The 18,900-nt window shown below is 54.2% G+C and overlaps 2 protein-coding genes across 2 annotated transcripts; one reads left to right on the forward strand and one right to left on the reverse strand.

Annotated features, from left to right (window-relative positions):
* On the forward strand, positions 1 to 16,575 carry PEX6 (peroxisomal biogenesis factor 6). Its single transcript, XM_006148553.3, is given in 18 exon segments — positions 1 to 300; positions 303 to 871; positions 2,897 to 3,060; positions 3,756 to 3,839; positions 11,249 to 11,351; positions 11,435 to 11,568; positions 12,170 to 12,281; positions 12,610 to 12,818; positions 13,234 to 13,429; positions 13,625 to 13,701; positions 13,842 to 13,974; positions 14,055 to 14,260; positions 14,366 to 14,427; positions 14,884 to 14,992; positions 15,222 to 15,338; positions 15,457 to 15,534; positions 15,677 to 15,816; positions 16,020 to 16,575. Coding segments are annotated over 18 exon segments (2,847 nt in total). The 5' UTR covers positions 1 to 83; the 3' UTR covers positions 16,157 to 16,575.
* On the reverse strand, positions 16,531 to 18,217 carry GNMT (glycine N-methyltransferase; the record flags this gene model as incomplete). The annotated part of the gene is given in 5 exon segments (XM_014587844.2): positions 16,531 to 16,894; positions 16,981 to 17,102; positions 17,180 to 17,322; positions 17,525 to 17,641; positions 18,090 to 18,217. Coding segments are annotated over 5 exon segments (682 nt in total), but the record flags the coding sequence as incomplete, so codon positions are not given.
* Positions 18,218 to 18,900: the final 683 nt, after the last annotated feature.

The raw sequence follows: 18,900 nt of genomic DNA on the forward strand, positions 1-18,900 counted from the left end.
AACGGCGCTCGCACCGGCTCGTCGTCTGGCTCGGTGGCTCCGGAAGCTGCGCTCCTTTATAGTTCTCGTTGGTCCTTGTCACCATGGCGCTAGCTGTCCTACGGGTTCTGGAGCCCTTCCCGACCGAGACACCCCCGTTGTCAGTGCTGCTGCCACCCGGGAGCCCATGGCCGGCGGCAGGGCTGGGCCTGGTGCTGGCCCTGCGGCCTGCAAGCGAGGGCCCGGCAGGGCCGGCGCTGCTGGTGGCGGCCTTGGAGGGGCCGGACGTGGGGGCCGGAGAGCAGGGGCCCGGGCCCCCGCAGCTGCGCTGCTTGGCACTTCGCCGGGGCCCGGGCTCGGACCGCGAGTCGGGCCGCTGCTGGTGAGGCGCGGAGAGACCCTGCCGGTGCCGGGACCGCGGGTGCTGGAGACCAGGCCGGCGTTGCAAGGGCTGCTGGGCCCCGGGACGCGGCTGGCTGTAACTGAGCTTCGCGGGCGGGCCAGAGTGTGCCCAGAGCCTGGGGGCAGCAGCCGGCTCCCACCCCCGCCCGTGGTGTCCTCCTTCGCGGTTTCCGGCACGGTCCGGCGACTCCAAGGAGTTCTAGGAGGAACTGGAGATTCACTGGGGGTGAGCCGAAGCTGTCTCCGTGGCCTCGGCCTCTTCCAGGGCGAATGGGTGTGGGTGGCCCGGGCCGGAGAGTCATCAAACACTTCCCAGCCACACTTGGCCAGGGTGCAGGTCCTAGAGCCTCGCTGGGACCTCTCTGAGAGGCTGGGACCCAGCTCTGGACAGCTGGAAGAGCCCCTCGCTGACGGACTGGCGCTGGTGCCTGCCACCCTGGCTTTTAATCTCGGCTGTGACCCCCTGGAAGTGGGAGAGCTCAGAATTCAGGTAGGATACAGGACTGAGGTTAGGAATGCTTCCTCTTGCTTACGCTCTCTTCTTTGAACTGAACTGGAAGACTAGAGCTCTAGAATTTAGATCCCGTGCTCCTTTACAGTCTTAGATTTCTCACTTAATGTCTAACTTTATCGATCAATTTTTCTGTAACCAAAATATCTTTTTTTCCTTTCTTTTTTTTTTTTTTTTTTTTTTTTAGGGGGTTTTCGCTATAGGGCGCGTGCGCTCGCCAGACAGAGACAGAGAGACAGAAAGCGAGAAATCACCCCCCAGTGGGGATAGCCATGCCGCAATCCCTTCTCCATTCTACTCTCGGGATCTTGGACACGCATGCACAGGCGCTCGCCGTGAGTTTTAAGCCACCAGTCCGGGAGGCGAACCGGGTTGACTACGTGGGAGTCCAGCGACATAGCCACTAGGCTAACTGCTGGTCCCCTGTAACCAAAATATCTTAAACCTCCGTGGTGTAGTAGTGCAGGAGAAGGTCAAAAGTGAGGTTCGCAATCAAATTGCCAGTGTATATGACTCTGCTTATTCTAATGAGATGTTCATTGAGTTACTACAGTCCATCCAGCGTTGTGCTGGTTAGTATGGAGGTGTTATTTCAGTGCTCTTGCTCATGCTTATTCTTGATCTTAAACCCCTTTCTGTTCTTCCTACCTCCTCTGTTAAAACCTTAGCAGCCTTTCCTTCAAGGCCCAGCTAAAGATGCCACTGTCATCACGATGCCTTTCATGGTCTCACCGCCGCTAATTTAACATGACTTCTTCCTCCTATTGCTTTTTTTTTTTTTTTTTTTGAGAGATTTTCACTGTAGGGCGCGTGCGCTCGCCAGACAGACAGAGAGAGACATAGAGACAGAAAGCGAGAAATCATCCCCCAGGGGGGATGGTCACGCCGCAATCCCTTCTCCTCCATTCTCCTCTCGGGATCTTGGGCACGCACGCACACGCGCCCGGCGTGAGTTTTAAGCCACTGGGTCCGGGACACGAACCGCGGTCGACTACGTGGGAGTCCAGCGACATAGCCATTACGCTAACTGCTGGTTCCCTCTCCTATTGCATTTTATACCTTTCGTATGAGATTTATTTTCTTCTGACCTACTGTGCTTATATGATCTGTCTAATCCCCAGTTATATATTATAAATTCTTTGAAAGAAAGGGCTGTTTATTATCTTCGGTGCCTGGTATTCAATTTTATTATTTTATTTTATTAAAGACATCCAAGAGAAGTTTTTGGTTTCTGCCTTTGCTTCAAGAAATTGTGTTTGGGGGTGGGAGACAAATACAGCCTAATATTTAATTAGGCACCTAGATGTATGATTTAGTGCCATGCCGTATGGAAGCCACTAGCTGCTCTGTGGCTCATTAAATGAATTAAAATTCAGTAAAGTAAAAAGTTCGGTTTTTCAGGTGCGTTAGCCACATTTCATGGCTCACTAGCCACATGTAGATAGAATATTTCCATCATTGCAGAAAGTTCTACTGGAATGCTGGAGTAGCCAGTTATCGCTATGGGCTGTCAGGAAGAACAACAAGATACATCCAGCTGGAAGTAGATGTAGGCTTCTCTAAGAATGGAGGGAATGCTGGAGTTCTCAGAGTAGAGCTCATTTCGCCAAATCAGCTTCAGCCTGAATTCAGTGTCTCCTACCAGTGTCCACTTAATATCATCAGTTCCAGTGGCTGCCTGGTGTCACTCAGAGGACTTGCGAGAATAAATGTCTATCATTTCACTGGCTCTGGGCTGAGTTAAGGTATCACCGAAGGGTTACCTTTACTGGAGAAGTTCTTGGAGCCAGAGACAGGCAACTTCGCTTCCCGGTGCCCATTAGCGGGAGAGGTTTTCATTTTTTAGGGAAACAGAGTCCGCTCTGATCCCTGAAACCCTGTCCCGACAAACCTCGTGTTTGTGGGAAGGAGAGAGCGTGGAAGTAGACATATTGGCTGCTAAGAGACAGGGCTGAGCCCAACTCCCCGGAAGAAGGCCATAAGGCGGTGTTATTTCTCCACTAGAGGTACTTGGAAGGTTCCAGCACTCCTGAAGACAACGGAAGCTGCTCTCCACTGCCTGGGCCTCCGTTTGCCAGAGAGCTACACATCGAAATCGTGTCCTCTCCCCACTACAGCACTAAGGGGAATTACGATCCTGTTCTTTACCGGCACTTTCAGACACCCAGGTTAGCCACCTTCTCATCCTCCTCGTTCTCTTCCTACATGTGCCTTAGAGCCAGGCGCCTTGGAGCCACTGTCTAAAGAAGCCAGGTTTTAGGGGGTATTGTGTCTAGAAACGTTTTGCTGTGTCAGATAACAGAAAAAAAAAATCTGAACCATGAGGTGAATTTGGACATTTTACACCACAGAACCTCTTTGACTGAAGAGGACTTCCAAAAATCCAGGATCAGCCCAGCAGATGGCATGGAGGCTAAGATGACTAGATCCCACATGTCTGACTGTGTGGTTTGAGTCCTGGACGTGGCAGCTTGAAAAATACTTTGGGCAAGCGTGTGAACATGCCCAAAATCCCAAGAGGAGCATGAAGGAGAAGGGATTGCGGTGTTGCCATTCCTTTAGGGGGGTGCCTTCTCTCCCTGCTCCCTACTCTGTCTCTAGCAAGTACACATGCCCTATAGAAAAAAAAAAAGGAACCAGGATCTCACTCAGCCCTTGCTCTGGCCTCTGATCCCCTTTTCTAGTCTCCTCCATCTCTCCCAGATCCTTCTAGGCCTGACTTGTTCCTTGGAGAACTGTGTAGGATCCCCGGATGGGCAGGAGACCCCTAAAAGGAGTCTGTGTGTTGGGGTGGGGCTGGGAGCTGTGTCAGGCATGGCCACGGCTCCCACTGTGAGCTGACCAGAGCACTGCTGTGTTGCAGGGTGGTCCAGGAAGGGGATGTTCTGTGCGTGCCAACAGTTGGGCAAGTAGAGATCCTGGAAGGAAGTCCAGAGAAACTGCCCAGGTATGCAGCTGCTTCTTAGCCTACCACGGGATTCACAACCTGGGTGCAGGAGTTCCTGTTCTCTCCGTTTGGATATGATTATTGGATGTGTTAATTTTACACCCAAGATTATTTTGTTACTGTCATGTACATTTTTTCTGGAAAGAAGGTCCATCCCTTCTTCAGATTCCTAAGCAGGTGTGTGACTGAAGAATGGTTAAGAACCACTTCTTGGAGACCAGCAGGCAGCATGGTAGTTAAGGTGCTGAACCCCCACGTGGCCGACTGCAGTTTGAGCCCTAGACCTATTGGCTTGAAAATTACAATGGGGGACCAGCAGTTAGAGTAATGGCTATGTCGCTGGACTCCCATGTAGTCGATCGCGGTTCAAGTTCTGGAGCCAGCGGCTTAAACTCATGCCGGGCACGTGTGCATGTGTGCCCAAGATCCCGAGAGGAGAATGGAGGAGAAGGGATTGCCGCGTGGCCATCCCCCCGGGGGTGATTTCTCGCTTCTGTCTCTCTCTGTCTTTCTGGCGAGCGCACATGCCCTATACCAAAAAAAAAAGAAAATTACAATGGGCGTTTGTATGTGTGTGCCCATTCCAGAAGGAGAAGGGATTGCAGCCGTTCCCCTGGGGGGGAGGGGAGGCAATTTTTTTCACTTTCCCTCTTACTGTCTCTCTCTCTGTTTCTCCAACAAGCACACATGTTCTATAGCAAAAACCTAAAAAAAAAAACAGAAAGAAAGAAAAGTTCCAGTAGACCTGGACCAATCCATGGTCTAGTGATTAAGGGGGCCAAATCCCATATGGCTGACCTGTGGTTCAAATTCCAGCTATTATGTCCTGAAAAACACACTGGGCACATGTGTGTGCACCCGAAATCCTGACAGGTAGAGAAATGAGGGAGAAGGGATTGTGATGTGACCACACCCTACTGGGGGTATTTTCTCCTCCTCTCCTCTGTCTCTCTGGTAAGTGCATGTGCTTTTTGACTAAAACAAACCAACCATTTCCTGCTGGCTTTGGAAGGTATTTATCTTTAAACTGACTGGTGGTCATAGGTAAACTAAAGCAATAAGAATAACAGCCTTGGGGGCCACCAGGTGTTGCAGTGGTGAAGGGGCTGGACTTCCACATGGCTGACCACAGTTCGAGTCCTGGACCTGGCAGCTTGCTTTCTCATTTTCCTTTTCTCTCTCTTTCTCTTTCTGGTAAAAATAACAATAGTAATAACAAAAAATTTTAAAAAAGGAATAACTTAGCTGTGACCAAGGTGGGATTCCTTTTTCCATTCTCTGCCACAGTGTCACTTGGGCCAGGAGCCTCTAGCTCCCTTATTTCAGTGTAAGGGTACCTAGGCTGTCATTTCTGCCCTAACAGATGGAGTATGCACCTGCTGCTTCTCCATCCTCTCCCTGAAAACCAAGAGAGCCTGCTGCTGTCCTTGAGAGACTCACTTTCTCCTATCCTCAGCAGAGAATGAGAGAGTATCACTGAGCCAGGCAGGGAACACAGGTGTCCAGCTTTCCTGTTGACTCTAACCACAGAGGCTCCTTGTAAAATGGTGAGGCAAAGGACTGAGGAACCGCTTTGGCCTTAGGGGAGGGAGCGAAATGTGTGGTCCTGTACCCCTGGCAGTCCCTCCATTCTGAACTGCGCGTCTGAAGGACAGCACCACTGACAGAGGCGCTAGCCCAGCTCTAAGAGCCAGCATGGCCAAGGTCTCTGCCTGGCCAGCCTGGGCCCTCTGCCAAGAGACACATGTCTTATCTAGAGTGCCAGGTCCATCCTTGGTCAATGTCCAGAGCCTGGTTCCGGCCAGTGTTCCATCACCCCCAGTTTCAGGTGGTGGTATGCAGATGAAGGGCCTTGACAGTTCCTGGATAACCACGTGTAGATTCCAGGGCACTTTTCTGGGGGTTTCCCAGAGTAAGTCCACAGCCAGGGTTGGGTGGGAAATGTCAGGCTGACATTTATGTCACTTCCCACCTCTGTCTCCCATTACATTTAGCAAATGCCTGTGAGCTGGCTTTTATAAGAAAACTACAGAATGCCCACCCTTAGTGTATTTAAAGGGAAATAGGCACTGGGCCCTCCTGGGACAGATGGCAAGCTAGTTCTGTTCCTGGACCTCCACTGTCCCAGCCCTGTAGGAGGCTGTCTTTACCACACTCATTGCCAACTATAATGTGTTTCCTAATGCTGGGCCGACAGGTGGTACAGAGGCTAAGGCAGCCAGATCCCACGTGGCTGACTCCATGGTCCAAGTCCTGTGCCCAGTAGCTTGAAGATTACGCTAGTCGCCTATACGTGTGTGCCCAACATCCTGAGGGGAACGGAGGAGAAGGGAGTCTAATGTGGCCATTTGGGGATGATTTCTCACTTTTCCTTCTCTCTCCAGTGAACACACGTGCCCTCTGGTACACTACAAGAAACAAGAGGGAGGGGGGTTTCTAATGCCAACCTGGTATGCTTCCGTCCCGCATGAGTTCTCTCACCCCGCTTTATTGCTGGAGAGAGCAGCTTTGAGACTGTGGGACAATGTGAGCAAAGGAGTTTGTACCCTGATTGGACCATAAAGAGACCTAGTATAGGGATCAGCGGTTAGCGTAATGGCTATGTCGCTGGATTCCCACGTAGTCGACCGTGGTTCGAGTCCTGGACCCGGTGGCTTAAACTCACACCAGGCACATGTACATGCGTGCCCAAGATCCCGAGAGGAGAATGGAAGAGAAGGGATTGTGGCATGACCATCCTCCCGGGGGGGGATTATTTCTCGCTTTCTATCTCTGTCTCTGTCTGTCTGGCGAGCACACGTGCTCTATAGCAAAAACCTCTCCAAAAAAAAAAAAAAAAATAGGCCTGGTATATAGTCCATCTCTGTCATTCCCTGCTGCCTATTGATGGAAAAGAATATTTCCTCATTTCTTTCTTTTCTCTTAAATTACAATTTCTGTTTTACATATAATTGTTGTGTATCTTTGAAGGGTACAGTGTGCTTTTTTAAAAGCATATAGGGGGACTGGGACTGGCAGGTGGCGTGGTGGTTAAAGGCACTTGACTCCCACATGGCCAATCATGGTTCAAGTCCCGGAGCTGGTGGCTTGCTTTCTCATTTTCCCTCTCTGTCACTCTCTGAACAAACTGTAAACTACTACTACTACTACTAATAATAATAAAGAAAGTTAAATAAAAAGTAATCCTAAAGAAAGAAAAGCATATATGGGGACCAGCAGATGGCGTTATGGTTACATTACTGGACTCCCACATAGTCGGCCATGGTTCAAATCCAGGGCCCGGTGGCTTAAAATACGTACCGTGTGCATGTGCATGCCCAAGATCCCGGGAGGAGAGTGGAGAAGGAATTGTGGCATGGCCATCCCCCCAGGGGGTTGATTTCTCTCTTTCTATCTATCTCTGTCTCTCTGATGACCACACTCACCCTGTAGCAAAAATTTCACTTAAAAAATAATAATAAAGAAAGAAAAAGAAACGCATATACATAGGACCAGCAGGTGGTATAGTGGTTAAGGTACTGGATTCCCAGATGGTTGACCATGGTTAAAGTCCTACACCAGCAACTTGAAACTCATGCCAGGTACATGTGCATGTGTGCCCAAAATCCCAAGAGGGGAATAGAGAAGGGATTGTGGTGTGACTGACCCCCTGGGGGATGGTTTTTTACTTTCCCTCTATCTACCTCTGTCTCTCTCTCTCTCGTCCTATGGCAAAAAAAAAAGAAATTTTTAAACATACATGCAGTGTAAAATAATCAAATCAAGGATACAAACATATCCTAATTTTTTTTTAGAGATTTCTGCCATGGGATGCGCACGCTCGCCCCAGAGACAGAGAGAGGCAGAAAGTGAGAAATCACATGCCCCTCCCCCCAGAGGGGGGGATGGGCCATACCACAATCCCTTCTCTTTCATTCTCCTCCTGGGATTTTGGTCACACACACACATGCAACTGGCGTGAGTTTTAAGCCACTGGGTCCAGAACTCGAACCATGATCAGCTATGTGGGAGTCCAGCGATGTAACCATTACACCATCTGCTGGTCCCCATGTCCTAATTTCTTTTTTTTGAGAGGTTTTTGCTATAGGGCGTGTGCGCTCGCCAAACAGAGAGAGAAGGACAGAAAGTGAGAAGTCACCCCCCGAGGGGATGGCCACACTGCAATCCCTTCTCCGTTCTCCTCTCTTGGGATCTTGGGCACGCACACACACGCGCCCGGCGTGAGTTTTAAGCCACCGGGTCCAGGACGTGAACCACGGACGACTACGTGGGAGTCCAGCGACATAGTCATTACACTAACTGCTGGTCCCTCCCATGTCCTAATTTCTTTACCTGGAAAGTTGAGTTACTATAATACCTGCTACCTGCTACCTACCCTGTTCCCTTTTAGCGGGTTGGATAACCCTGACTCACTATGATACTAGCCAGTGACTGCAGGCTCTGGGTGTGCATCAGAATTGCTGGGAGAGACTTCAACAAATTCAGATGCCCAGGACCCATCCAAGACCTATTGGATGTCCTAATTTCTTTACCTGGAAAGTTGAGTTACTATAATACCTGCTACCTGCTACCTACCCTGTTCCCTTTTAGCGGGTTGGATAACCCTGACTCACTATGATACTAGCCAGTGACTGCAGGCTCTGGGTGTGCATCAGAATTGCTGGGAGAGACTTCAACAAATTCAGATGCCCAGGACCCATCCAAGACCTATTGGAACAGAATCAGGAAAAGGCTGGGGCTGTGCAGTCTTTTCCCCCTTAAAAAGGAGAGATGTTCATTTTTAATTGAGATATAATAGACTTTTAATATATTATTGCCAGAGGGCCTATGCATTTGCCAGAGAGACAGAGACAGAAAGCACCCCTTACGAGGGCGTGGTCCCATTAGAGTACCTTCTCCATTTCTCCGTCCTGTCTGGATTTCAGGCATGCACACATACCCAACATGTTTTCAAACTGCTGGGGCCAGGATTTGAACCACAGTTGGTCATGTGGGATCCTGCTCTATTCACCAGAAGACCATGGGGCCGGCCCAGGATACAATATACCTTTTTATTTTGTTTTTCTTTTTGTCATAGGGCACGTGCACTTTTCAGAAAGAGATAGAGCGAGAGAGAGTGAGGGTGAAAGTGAGAAATTATCCCCCTGAGGGGGTGGCCTCACCACATTCCCTTCTCCTCCATTTTCCTCTCAGCATTTTGGGTACACACGCACATGCACCAGTGTGATTTCAAGATGTAGGTCCAAGATTCAAATTACAATGGACCATGTGGAGTCCAGTGCCTTGACACTACACCACTGGCTGGCCCCATGTACAATTCAGTGGCTTTTATTATATTCATAAGACTGTGCGACTAATATCACATCCTAGAACATTGTTATTACCCTGAAAAACAACCATCCATTCTACCATTCCTTATTCCTTCTCTCCACCAGCCCTTCGTAACCACTAGCAGACTGAATAGAATCATAATATGTCAGAAATGTTCATTTATTTTTTATCTTTATTTTTTTGGAGAAGCTTCTGCTATAGGGCACATGCGCTCACCAGAAAGACAGAGAGAGAGACAGAGAGACAGAAAGCGAGAAATCACTCCCTAGGGGGATGGCCACGCCGCAATCCCTTCTCCTCTGTTCTCCTCTCGGGAGCTTGGGCACGCATGCACACGCGCCCGGTGTGAGTTTAAGCCGCTGGGTTCAGGACTCGAACCATGGTCAACTACGTGGGAGTCCAGCAACATGGCCATTATGCTAACTGCTGGTCCCAGAAATGTTCATTTTTTAAAATAATTATTTTCTTTAACTTTAAGTAATTAATTAATTTCTTTTTGACCAGAGAGAGACAGAGAGAGAGAGAAAGAGAAGTGAAAAAGCAAGCCACCATGGGACCAACAGTTAGCGTAATGGCTATGTCACTGGACTCAAAAAAAAAAAAAAAAGCAAGCTGCCAGGTTCGAGACTTGAACTGCAGTTGGCCATGTGGGAGTCCAGCACCCCTTAAGCACCATGCCACCTGTCAGCCCTCAGAAATGTTAATTTTTTAAAAAGGTTCACAGATAATTTTTTTTTCCACAAAAGAGAGAGACACACAGAAGGAGAGAGTTACTCCCAGCTGGGTTTTCATGCTATACTCTGCCCCCAGCCTCATCATGGGCATGCGCACATGTGCCTGGTGAAATTGAACAGATCATTCTAATGACCAGCCAGAATAGAGAATGGTTTCATTAGATATTATGATTAAGGAATCTGCCTATGATTAGACTTTGTGGATTATTGAATAAGAGCCAAGGGAGCCTGCCCTCAGGTTGGGGGACCTTGGTGGGTATGTATTTAAGGGAGAGCCTATATCCTGAAGCTTCTCCCACTCAGTGGATAGGCCCCATGCCAGGAGACACAACCCCAAGGCTCTCTAATGGTTGTCATGGGGGATGCCAAAGGACAGGTATGGGTCTGCTCTCAAAATGGATATGGTCCAGGGACCAGCAGTTAGCGTAATGGCTATGTTGTTGAACTCCCATGTAGCCAACCGCGGTTCAAGTCCTGGACCCGGTGGCTTAAACTCATGCCAGGTACATGTGCATGTGTGCCCAAGATCCCAAGAGGAGAATGGAGAAGAGATTATGGCATGGCCATCCCCCCTGGGGTGTGATTTCTTGCTTTCTATCTCTCTGTCTCTGTCTTTCGGGTGAGCATACGCGCCCTATAGCAAAAACGTTCCAAAACAAACAAACAGACAAAAAAATTGGATATGGTCCAGGGACCAGCAGTTGGCATAATGGCTATGTCGCTGGACTCCCATGTAGTCGACTGCGGTTCGAGTCCCGGACCCGGTGGCTTAAACTCATGCCAGGTACATGTGCATGTGTGCCCAAGATCCCAAGAGGAGAATGGAGAAGAGATTATGGCGTGGCCATCCCCCCTGGGGTGTGATTTCCTGCTTTCTATCTCTCTGTCTCTGTCTTTCGGGTGAGCATACGCGCCCTATAGCATAGACTTTTCAAACAAAAAAGTATATGGTCTAGGGGCCAGCAGGTGGCATACCAATTATGGTCCTGGACCCAGTGGTTTGAAAATCACACCAGGCCATCTGGAGAAGAGAAAGAATTGCCACATGGCATCCTCCTTGGGCAGTGATTTCTCACTTTTCCTCTCACTGTCTCTCTCTGACATGTGCCCAATGACAAAAAAAAAAAAAAAAATCTTTAAAAGAAAAAGGTACATGGCCCAGTCAGGGAGATAGAAAGACCATCTGCTTTTCTTTCTCCCTGGCCTCCCACCCCCTCCCATGTCTCCGGGCACTTATTTATGCTGCCCTTGAGCTTGTCCTCTTAACCGGGAAAGCAACCTTGTCTTTGGGGAGGTGGGGCCTTTGGGCTCTGCTTCTAGGTTCGTTTGACCTCTTTTCTGCAGGTGGCGGGAGATGTTTTTCAAAGTGAAGAAAACAGTTGGGGAAGCTCCAGATGGGCCGGCCAGCGCCTACCTGGCTGACAGCACCCACACGTCCTTGTACATGGTGAGGCCCAGGGCTGGGCGGAGACGTCGCAAAGGGGGAAGGAGCAGTTTTCAGAAACTAGAGCTCCCTCCTGCCTGGCACAGGTGGGCTCTACCCTGAGCCTCGTCCCGTGGCTGCCTTCAGAAGAATCCACTCTGTGGAGTGGCCTGTCTCCTCCAGGCCTGGAGGCCGTGGTGTCAGAGCTCTGCGCTGCCCTGAAGCCTCGCCTCCAGCCAGGGTGAGTGAGGCGCCAGCCCAGCATGTGAGAAAGCCTGCTCACAGCGTCCCGAGGGGCCGCAGCCAGACACGACTTCCTAGTGCTCAGGCCAAGGTGGGATGGAGAGGACCGTCCTCCAGTCAGTATGCTTGGTCCAGGCCACCAGCCCGTTCCTTTGTGTAAGCAAATTCACAAGCTCCTTTCCTGGGGAAACCTTTGCCCTCCAAAGTTGGCTGTGGAAGAAGAATCTTCACCAGGGGCAGCTGTCTCTGAGACTCCCCTACCCGTAGGGGAGCCCACTGGCCTTCCTGGCCCTGAAGGGGAAGCGCCCACACACCAGTGACCCGAGTATAGACAGATCCCTCTCTCTCACCTCTCAGTCCCGTGCAGACCAGGCATACCAGTGAAGACTTTCTCAAAGGTACAGAGAGGACAAGAGGGACTAGCGTCTGGCTGCTGGGTATGCCCTGTGCCCTGCAGCATGGGTGGCATGGGGGACAAGGCCTGGCCTGTGAGACAGCCCTGGGCTGGGCAAGGCGTCTGCTTTCTAGATCCCTATGTTACTGGGGACTCCATAGCTTGGGCAGAATGAAGGGGACAAGCGCGTGTTCTCTGGTTGCAGGGGTGCCTTGCTGACAGGAACCAGCAGCGTCCTTCTGCGGGGCCCCCCGGGCAGTGGGAAGACCACAGCAGTCACTGCTGCCTGTGGGCGCCTTGGGCTCCACTTACTGAAGGTGAGGGTCTCTGGACAGACCCCAGCTCCTTTCCCTCCACTGCCCAGACTCTCCCTCCCTCTGTGTACCAGCGAGCCCTAACACGTCAGCTCATCGGGCTACGTGCATTCCCATGATGCTCAGCTACTGAGAGGTGCTTTCAAGAAGGAGGGGTTTTTGAGATGCTGGCGATGGTCTAGGGAGTGGAGTGGGATAAAGAGGTAGATGTTGCCCAGGGTCCCTTCGTCCCCCATCCTGCCCTCCGAAGAACTGGATGGCCTACGTCTGCCCCGACTCCTCCTCCCCCACTTCCTGCCCTCACTCACAGGCCTACGGGACCCCTCCCCAGGTGCCCTGCTCCAGCCTCTGTGCAGACAGCAGTGGGGCCGTGGAGGCAAAGCTGCGGGCCGCCTTCTGCCAGGCCCGCCACTGCCGCCCTGTGGTGCTGCTGCTGACAGCCGTGGACCTTCTGGGCCAGGACCGCGACGGGCTGGGTGAGGATGCCCGTGTGGTGGCCACACTGCGCCACCTGCTCCTCAGCGAGGACCCCCTCAGCAGGTACTTACACAAAGTGTGGACTGGCAGTGGGCGAGGCCCGGCCCTCCTCGGCCTCAGGCTCTCTTCCTCACAGCTCCCGGTGGCTTCTCAGACACATGCCACCTGCTTGGCTGCTCTGTGGACAGCCCTGCGCTGACAGTCTTGGGGCACCAAAGGATAGAGGGTGTGGTGTGGTATTTGGGGGGAACGGTAGGTTGAAGACAAAGCACAGCCTCTACCCTGGGTGAGCTCCTCACGTGAGGGGAAATGCAGGTCCCCCCTCAAGGTATCCCTCCCATGACCACCATCCAGGGACTCTGGGGTGAGGGCCCCTGTCCCTATCTCGTCCCAGCACCTGGCCTTCTGTGCCAGCCTCAGGACAAGCAGGGGACTGCCAGCCACATCTGGCCCTGAGCGCCCACACCCTGCCCCGCAGCCATCCTCCACTGATGGTCGTGGCCACCACAAGCCGGGCCCAGGCCCTACCCGCTGACGTGCAGACGGCGTTCCCGCATGAACTGGAGGTGCCTGTGCTGTCCGAGGGGCAGCGGCTCAGCATCCTGCGAGCCCTCACTGCCCATCTGCCCCTGGGCCAAGAGGTGAACCTGGCACAGCTGGCGCGGCGGTGTGCAGTGAGTATCCAGGCAGGGCACTGGGTCTCCTGGGAGGGCCAGGACCTTTGTCGCAGAAGCTCAGTCCTGCTGCCCTGGGGGTGAGGGTCCAAATCCCCAAGGCATGGACGTTGAGCCTCTGCTCCAGCTAAGGGACCAGCCCCCAAGAGCCCCCCTGCTGTCCCTGCTCATGTGCCCTTCCCTGTGACCCCCTAGGGCTTTGTGGCAGGGGATCTCCATGCCCTTCTGACCCACAGCAGCCGAGCAGCCTGCAGCAGGGTCAAGAACTCGGGGTAGGGCGAGTGGGACATGGGAGGGGAAGGGGGCAAGAGGAAGTGGGGGTGGCTGGGGAGGGAGGGAGAGGGGAATGGGGCCCTGATGGGAAGGCTGACGCAGGTCCCCCAGAGGAGCCGCCCTGTGTTTCTCTTTGCAGCGTGGCTGGCAGCTTGAGCGTGGAAGATGAGGAGGAGCTTCACGCTGCTGGCTTTCCTCTCCTGGCTGAGGACTTTGGGCAGGCACTAGAGCAGCTGCAGACAGCTCACTCTCAGGCCATCGGCGCCCCCAAGGTGGAGACTCCAGGGTCCTCAAGGGGAACAGGAGCTCCCTCCACCCTCAGAGCCCCGACTGCACGCTCTCCATCTCCTAGATCCCCTCAGTGTCCTGGCATGATGTGGGCGGGCTGCAGGAGGTGAAGAAGGAGATTCTGGAGACCATTCAGCTCCCCCTGGAGCACCCTGAGCTGCTGAGCTTGGGCCTGAGACGCTCGGGCCTTCTGCTCCATGGGCCCCCTGGTACCGGCAAGACCCTCCTGGCCAAGGCGGTAGCCACTGAGTGCAGCCTTACCTTCCTCAGGTGGTCGGGGGCCTGGAAGGGCTGGGGTGCTGTAGCAGGTGGGGGGAGAGGTGCACTGTGCATGCACCGCTGACGAGCCTCACCCTCTCACCTCTTCTCACTCAGCGTGAAGGGGCCCGAGCTCATCAATATGTACGTGGGCCAGAGCGAGGAGAACGTGCGGGAAGGTGTGTGAGTGAGGAGGGGCACAGCCTCCAGCCCTTTCCAAACGCCTCTGGCCCCTGGGTCACGCCCCTCCCCAGGCTGCTGTGGTTCTTCCTAGCCCTCCTGCTTTTTTTTTTTTTTTTTTTTTTTTTTTGAGAGGTTTTTGCTTGCTATAGGGCGCGTGCGCTTGCCAGAAAGACAGAGAGAGACAGAGAGACAGAATGCGAGAAATCACCCCCCAGGGGGGATGACCACGCTGCAATCCCCTTCTTCTCCTCCATTCTCCTCTTGGGATCTTGGGCACACACACATGCCCGGTGTGAGTTTAAGCTGCTGGATCTGGGACTTGAACCGCAGTCGACTACGTGGGAGTCCAGCGACATAGCCATTACAGCCCTCCCTTCTACAAGTTGGGTTCCTGCCACCTCCCCTGACCTCAAAGGCCCTGAGCTTCCCCTCCTGAGCCCCTTCTTCCTCAGTGTTTGCCAGGGCCAGGGCCGCCGCTCCATGCATCATCTTCTTCGATGAACTGGACTCCTTAGCTCCAAGCCGGGGGAGAAGTGGAGACTCTGGAGGAGTGATGGACAGGTGGGGGTCTACATAGGAATGGGGTGTGGGGCCCACCGTGGGAGGGATGTCTTCAGACCAGGGTCCCAAGGCAGGAGTTCCTGCCTTTCTGGTTCTGAGATAGTAATGGAATCTAATGGCCACGGAGCCACGTGTGGGCACTGAGAACGGACACCTGCAGGGAGGGGTGCACAGCAGGGGCGGAGTCTCCAGGTAGACCCAGGACTCCCTCACCTGTGCGTCCTCTCAGGGTAGTGTCCCAGCTCCTGGCTGAGCTGGATGGGCTTCACAGCACTCAGGATGTATTTGTCATTGGAGCCACCAACAGACCAGACCTCCTGGACCCCGCCCTGCTGCGGCCCGGCAGGTGAGCATCCTGCACCTCTCACATCCACCAGGCCCACGTGGGCTCTCCCCACCCATTCTGTCTCCTTCACCCTCGTGGCTGGTCTCCCTGACACTTATACCTGCCTATCTCCCTAAAGATTCGACAAGCTGGTGTTTGTGGGGGCGAGTGAGGACCGGGCCTCCCAACTCCGTGTTCTGAGCGCCATCACACGCAAGTATGCCCTGTTAGAGGAAGGCTCCAGGGGCCCAGGCCTCGGGGTGGTTAGGGGACACATTCACTATACGGGATGAGGCGGCCAGCACATTCACCCCAGGGAGGTGGTGCCAGCTGTAACTTTCTTGAATCCCCACCAACAGATTCAAGCTAGAGCCCCCCGTGAGCCTGGTGAGCGTGCTGGACTGCTGTCCCCCGCAGCTGACCGGGGCAGACCTCTACTCTCTCTGCTCTGATGCCATGATGGCTGCCCTTAAACGCAGGGTTCACGACCTGGAGGAAGGTGAGCTGCTCTTCAGCCCCAGAGGTCAGCCCAAAAGCCCGTGGAAGACAGTCCTGGTTCTGGATTTCAGAGGGACTGAGTCTCTCTGGGGCCTCAGAACAGGAAGATGCCTCCCCCCTGGCTCTGCCCTGCCTGGAATGGACCACAGCCTTATTCTCCAGCTAGGGTGGGGACCTGGTCTTATTTCCCCCTGTCTCCACCAGGGCTGGAGCCAGGGAGCTCGACTCTGTCGCTCACCATGGAGGACCTGCTGCAGGCTGCTGCCCGGCTGCAGCCCTCGGTCAGCGAGCAGGACCTGCTGCGATACAAGCGCATCCAGCGCAAGTTCGCTGCCTGCTAGGTGCCTCCACAGCCGGGGCTCACCGCATGGCCTGGGTACCAGAGAGGCCAGAACAGAAAGGCTCCTCTTCCGGGGGCCCCACAAGAGCTCAAGAGCACTTCCTGACTACTCTGCCCTCTTTCCAGGCTAGCTCTGAAACTAAGGCAGGTCTGCTCAGGGCAAGAATCAGGCCTGGTGGGGTTCTGGGCATTGGGCCCAGAGAGAGCCAGTTATGTAGCTGCAAAGAAAGCCTGTGCTGCCCCCTGCTGGTGATGTGGCCAAAGGTGGGAGTAGAGAAACACAACTGTGTGAGGAGTAAGTCCTTGGTGGGGTGGGGTGGGGGTGGGGGGCTGGAGCTTGATGCTCTTGACAAATAAATACCAGGCATGCGGCAGTGAAAAAGGCACAGATTATATTGTTTACCGTTCCGTTTGCCTGAACCTGCATCCCTGTGCCCCAGCTGTAGTCTGCCCTGCCCACAGCGCCAGTGTCTGTGCTCAGGGCTGGGCTTGAGGGGGCACCAATCCCCACCTCCCCAGACAGAGTCTGGCAGCGCCTGGGAGAGGGTGCCGGAGCTGAGGCCCCCCTCAGTCTGTCCTCTTGAGCACATGGATGAAGTAGCAGGGAATGTAGTCCTGGCCTGGCTTGTAAGGCTTGAAGTCTCCCAAGACGCTGTGTTGGCACTTGCCCCCGAAGGCAGCTCGGAGCAGCTCCGTGAAGGATGCCAGACAGTGCGGGTAGTAGGAGAGCCGGAACTTACTGCAACAGAGCCCCCGGCAGGCCGTGAGGGTTGGTGGCCACAGCTCCTCCCACTGCCACCTCACCCCCGGGGACCCAAGTGGTACCTCAAGCCAGAAGCGCCATCCCGGCCAGCTCCTGGCACCTGTACCGTGTAGTCCAGGGTCACCATGTGGGCTTTGTTGTTCACCGTCAGCACTGACGTCGTGATGTCCTTGGTCAGGTCACTCTGGGTGGTGGTGCAGGCTGCGTTAGCCCCCGTCGCACACCTCCCGCTCTGGACCATCCGCCCTCCGGGGGCCCCACCTTATAGTAGATGTTCTTCCCCGGGGGTGCGCAGCCCGTGTGGAGGATGTGGTCGTAGTTGCGATGATCGATGACCAGCAGGCCCCCGGACCGCACCATGCTCGCGATGTTCTTCAACGCCAGCCGGTGCTCGCTCTGGTCCCCTGAACTCCAGGCAGAGGCAGAGTTTCTGTCTGGGCCCTCAGCACCAAGCGCCCTCCCACCGCCCCCTTCTCTGGAAGAGCCAGCGCCAAGGCAAAGAGAGGCAAGAAGCAGAGTCCACTTGGGCAGGAGAGCAGGTGCCTGGGGCTGTGGAAAGGCATCCAGCTCAAGGCAAGGGTCGTGTCCAAGGCCACACCCTCTCACCTTTGCAGTCTGGCAAGTGGGCAAAACTGTTCCCAAGGCAGATGACAGCATCGAAGCCACCCCCTGCTGGCAGGGGCACATCTTCGTCCAGAGTCATCCAGTTGGCTTCTTCAATGACTGGGGGCAGGGGAGGGGAAAAGGAAGCAGGGTTGCACCATGGTACCATAGCACACACCTGCACCCAGCACGGTCCTGCCTCAGTGTCTTGTTCAAGACACACAGACTCCTATCCACCTAGAGGGAGGGGTCCTTATGGACACAGAGGGTGAAGAGGGAAGAGTGGTCCAGGGAGGGAAGAGCTGTGTTGGGAAGGAGGGCACCGTGGTCACGGGTTTTCGTTTTCGGGAAGGGATGGGATGCTATGAGCAGTTTAAACTAGCTGTTCACACCCAGTACCTCACTCTGGTGCCAAAGCCTTCTTTTTTGGGGAAAGGATTGTAATTTTGTTGTTCCCTTGAGGAAAACAAAGGGAACAACACACACCCCTCACCACCTAAAGTAACCAGGGCAGAGACGTTGGTGTTCCTGGTGGCGGGGCTGGGAGGGCCCTGCTGGACCTGCATACCCCACTTGTCGAAAGCAGGCTCGTGCCGCCGGTCCCAGCGCTCTTTCAGGGCGTACTTCAGCATCTTGTCACTAGCATCCACACTTGTCACACTGAAGCCCTCTTCCACCAGCATGATGGAGTCCACGCTGGGCGGGCCGGGGATGAGAGGCAGAGAGGGGCTGTCAGGGCGGCCTGGGAAGGCCGGGAAGCCGGGTGCAGGAACTCGACCTCGGATGACCTCCCGAATCTGTCATCACCAGGTGGGAACTTTGTTCTAAAGCTCCTCTGCAGAGCCAGGCACTAGGAATGGCGAGTCCTCACGGCCATCCGGCCACCCATGAGGGAATGGTGTTCTGCCCAGCGGAGAGGCAGACCCAGGCCCCTGGACGTTGTCACTTGGCACCCGTGCGGCAGTGAGGCCGGGTAGTTGAGAGCACAGGCCCACCCTGGCCAACCCGGGTCGTTCCTTCTCTCCACTAGATGGGGGCTTCCGTTTCTCTGAGGGCGGTTTCCCCAGTGGTAAGTGGAGACCTCACCACTCAGCTAGGGGCATTCCGTGACTTTGAAACTTACCTATCAAGAACACCTGCCCAGAGCTTGGCACTTGGCACACGCGACTGTTGAACAAACAGCCCAAGGCCATGCCAGGAGGGACAGTGCCCGAGCCCCAAAGCCAGGACCCTGCTCTGCGCGGTGAGCCCCTGCTTCGCCCACACCCTCTCTCGCCCCGGCAAAGCCCGGGTCTCCTGGCCTTATCGCCCCGGCGCTGGGTCCCACCCTTGCCCGGCTCCAGGAGCCGAGGCCGCCCCCACATGCCAGCCCGCCACAG

Source organism: Tupaia chinensis, unplaced genomic scaffold (assembly GCF_000334495.1).
Source record: "Tupaia chinensis unplaced genomic scaffold, TupChi_1.0 Scaffold000238_1, whole genome shotgun sequence".
NCBI classification, from domain to species: Eukaryota; Metazoa; Chordata; class Mammalia; order Scandentia; family Tupaiidae; genus Tupaia; species Tupaia belangeri.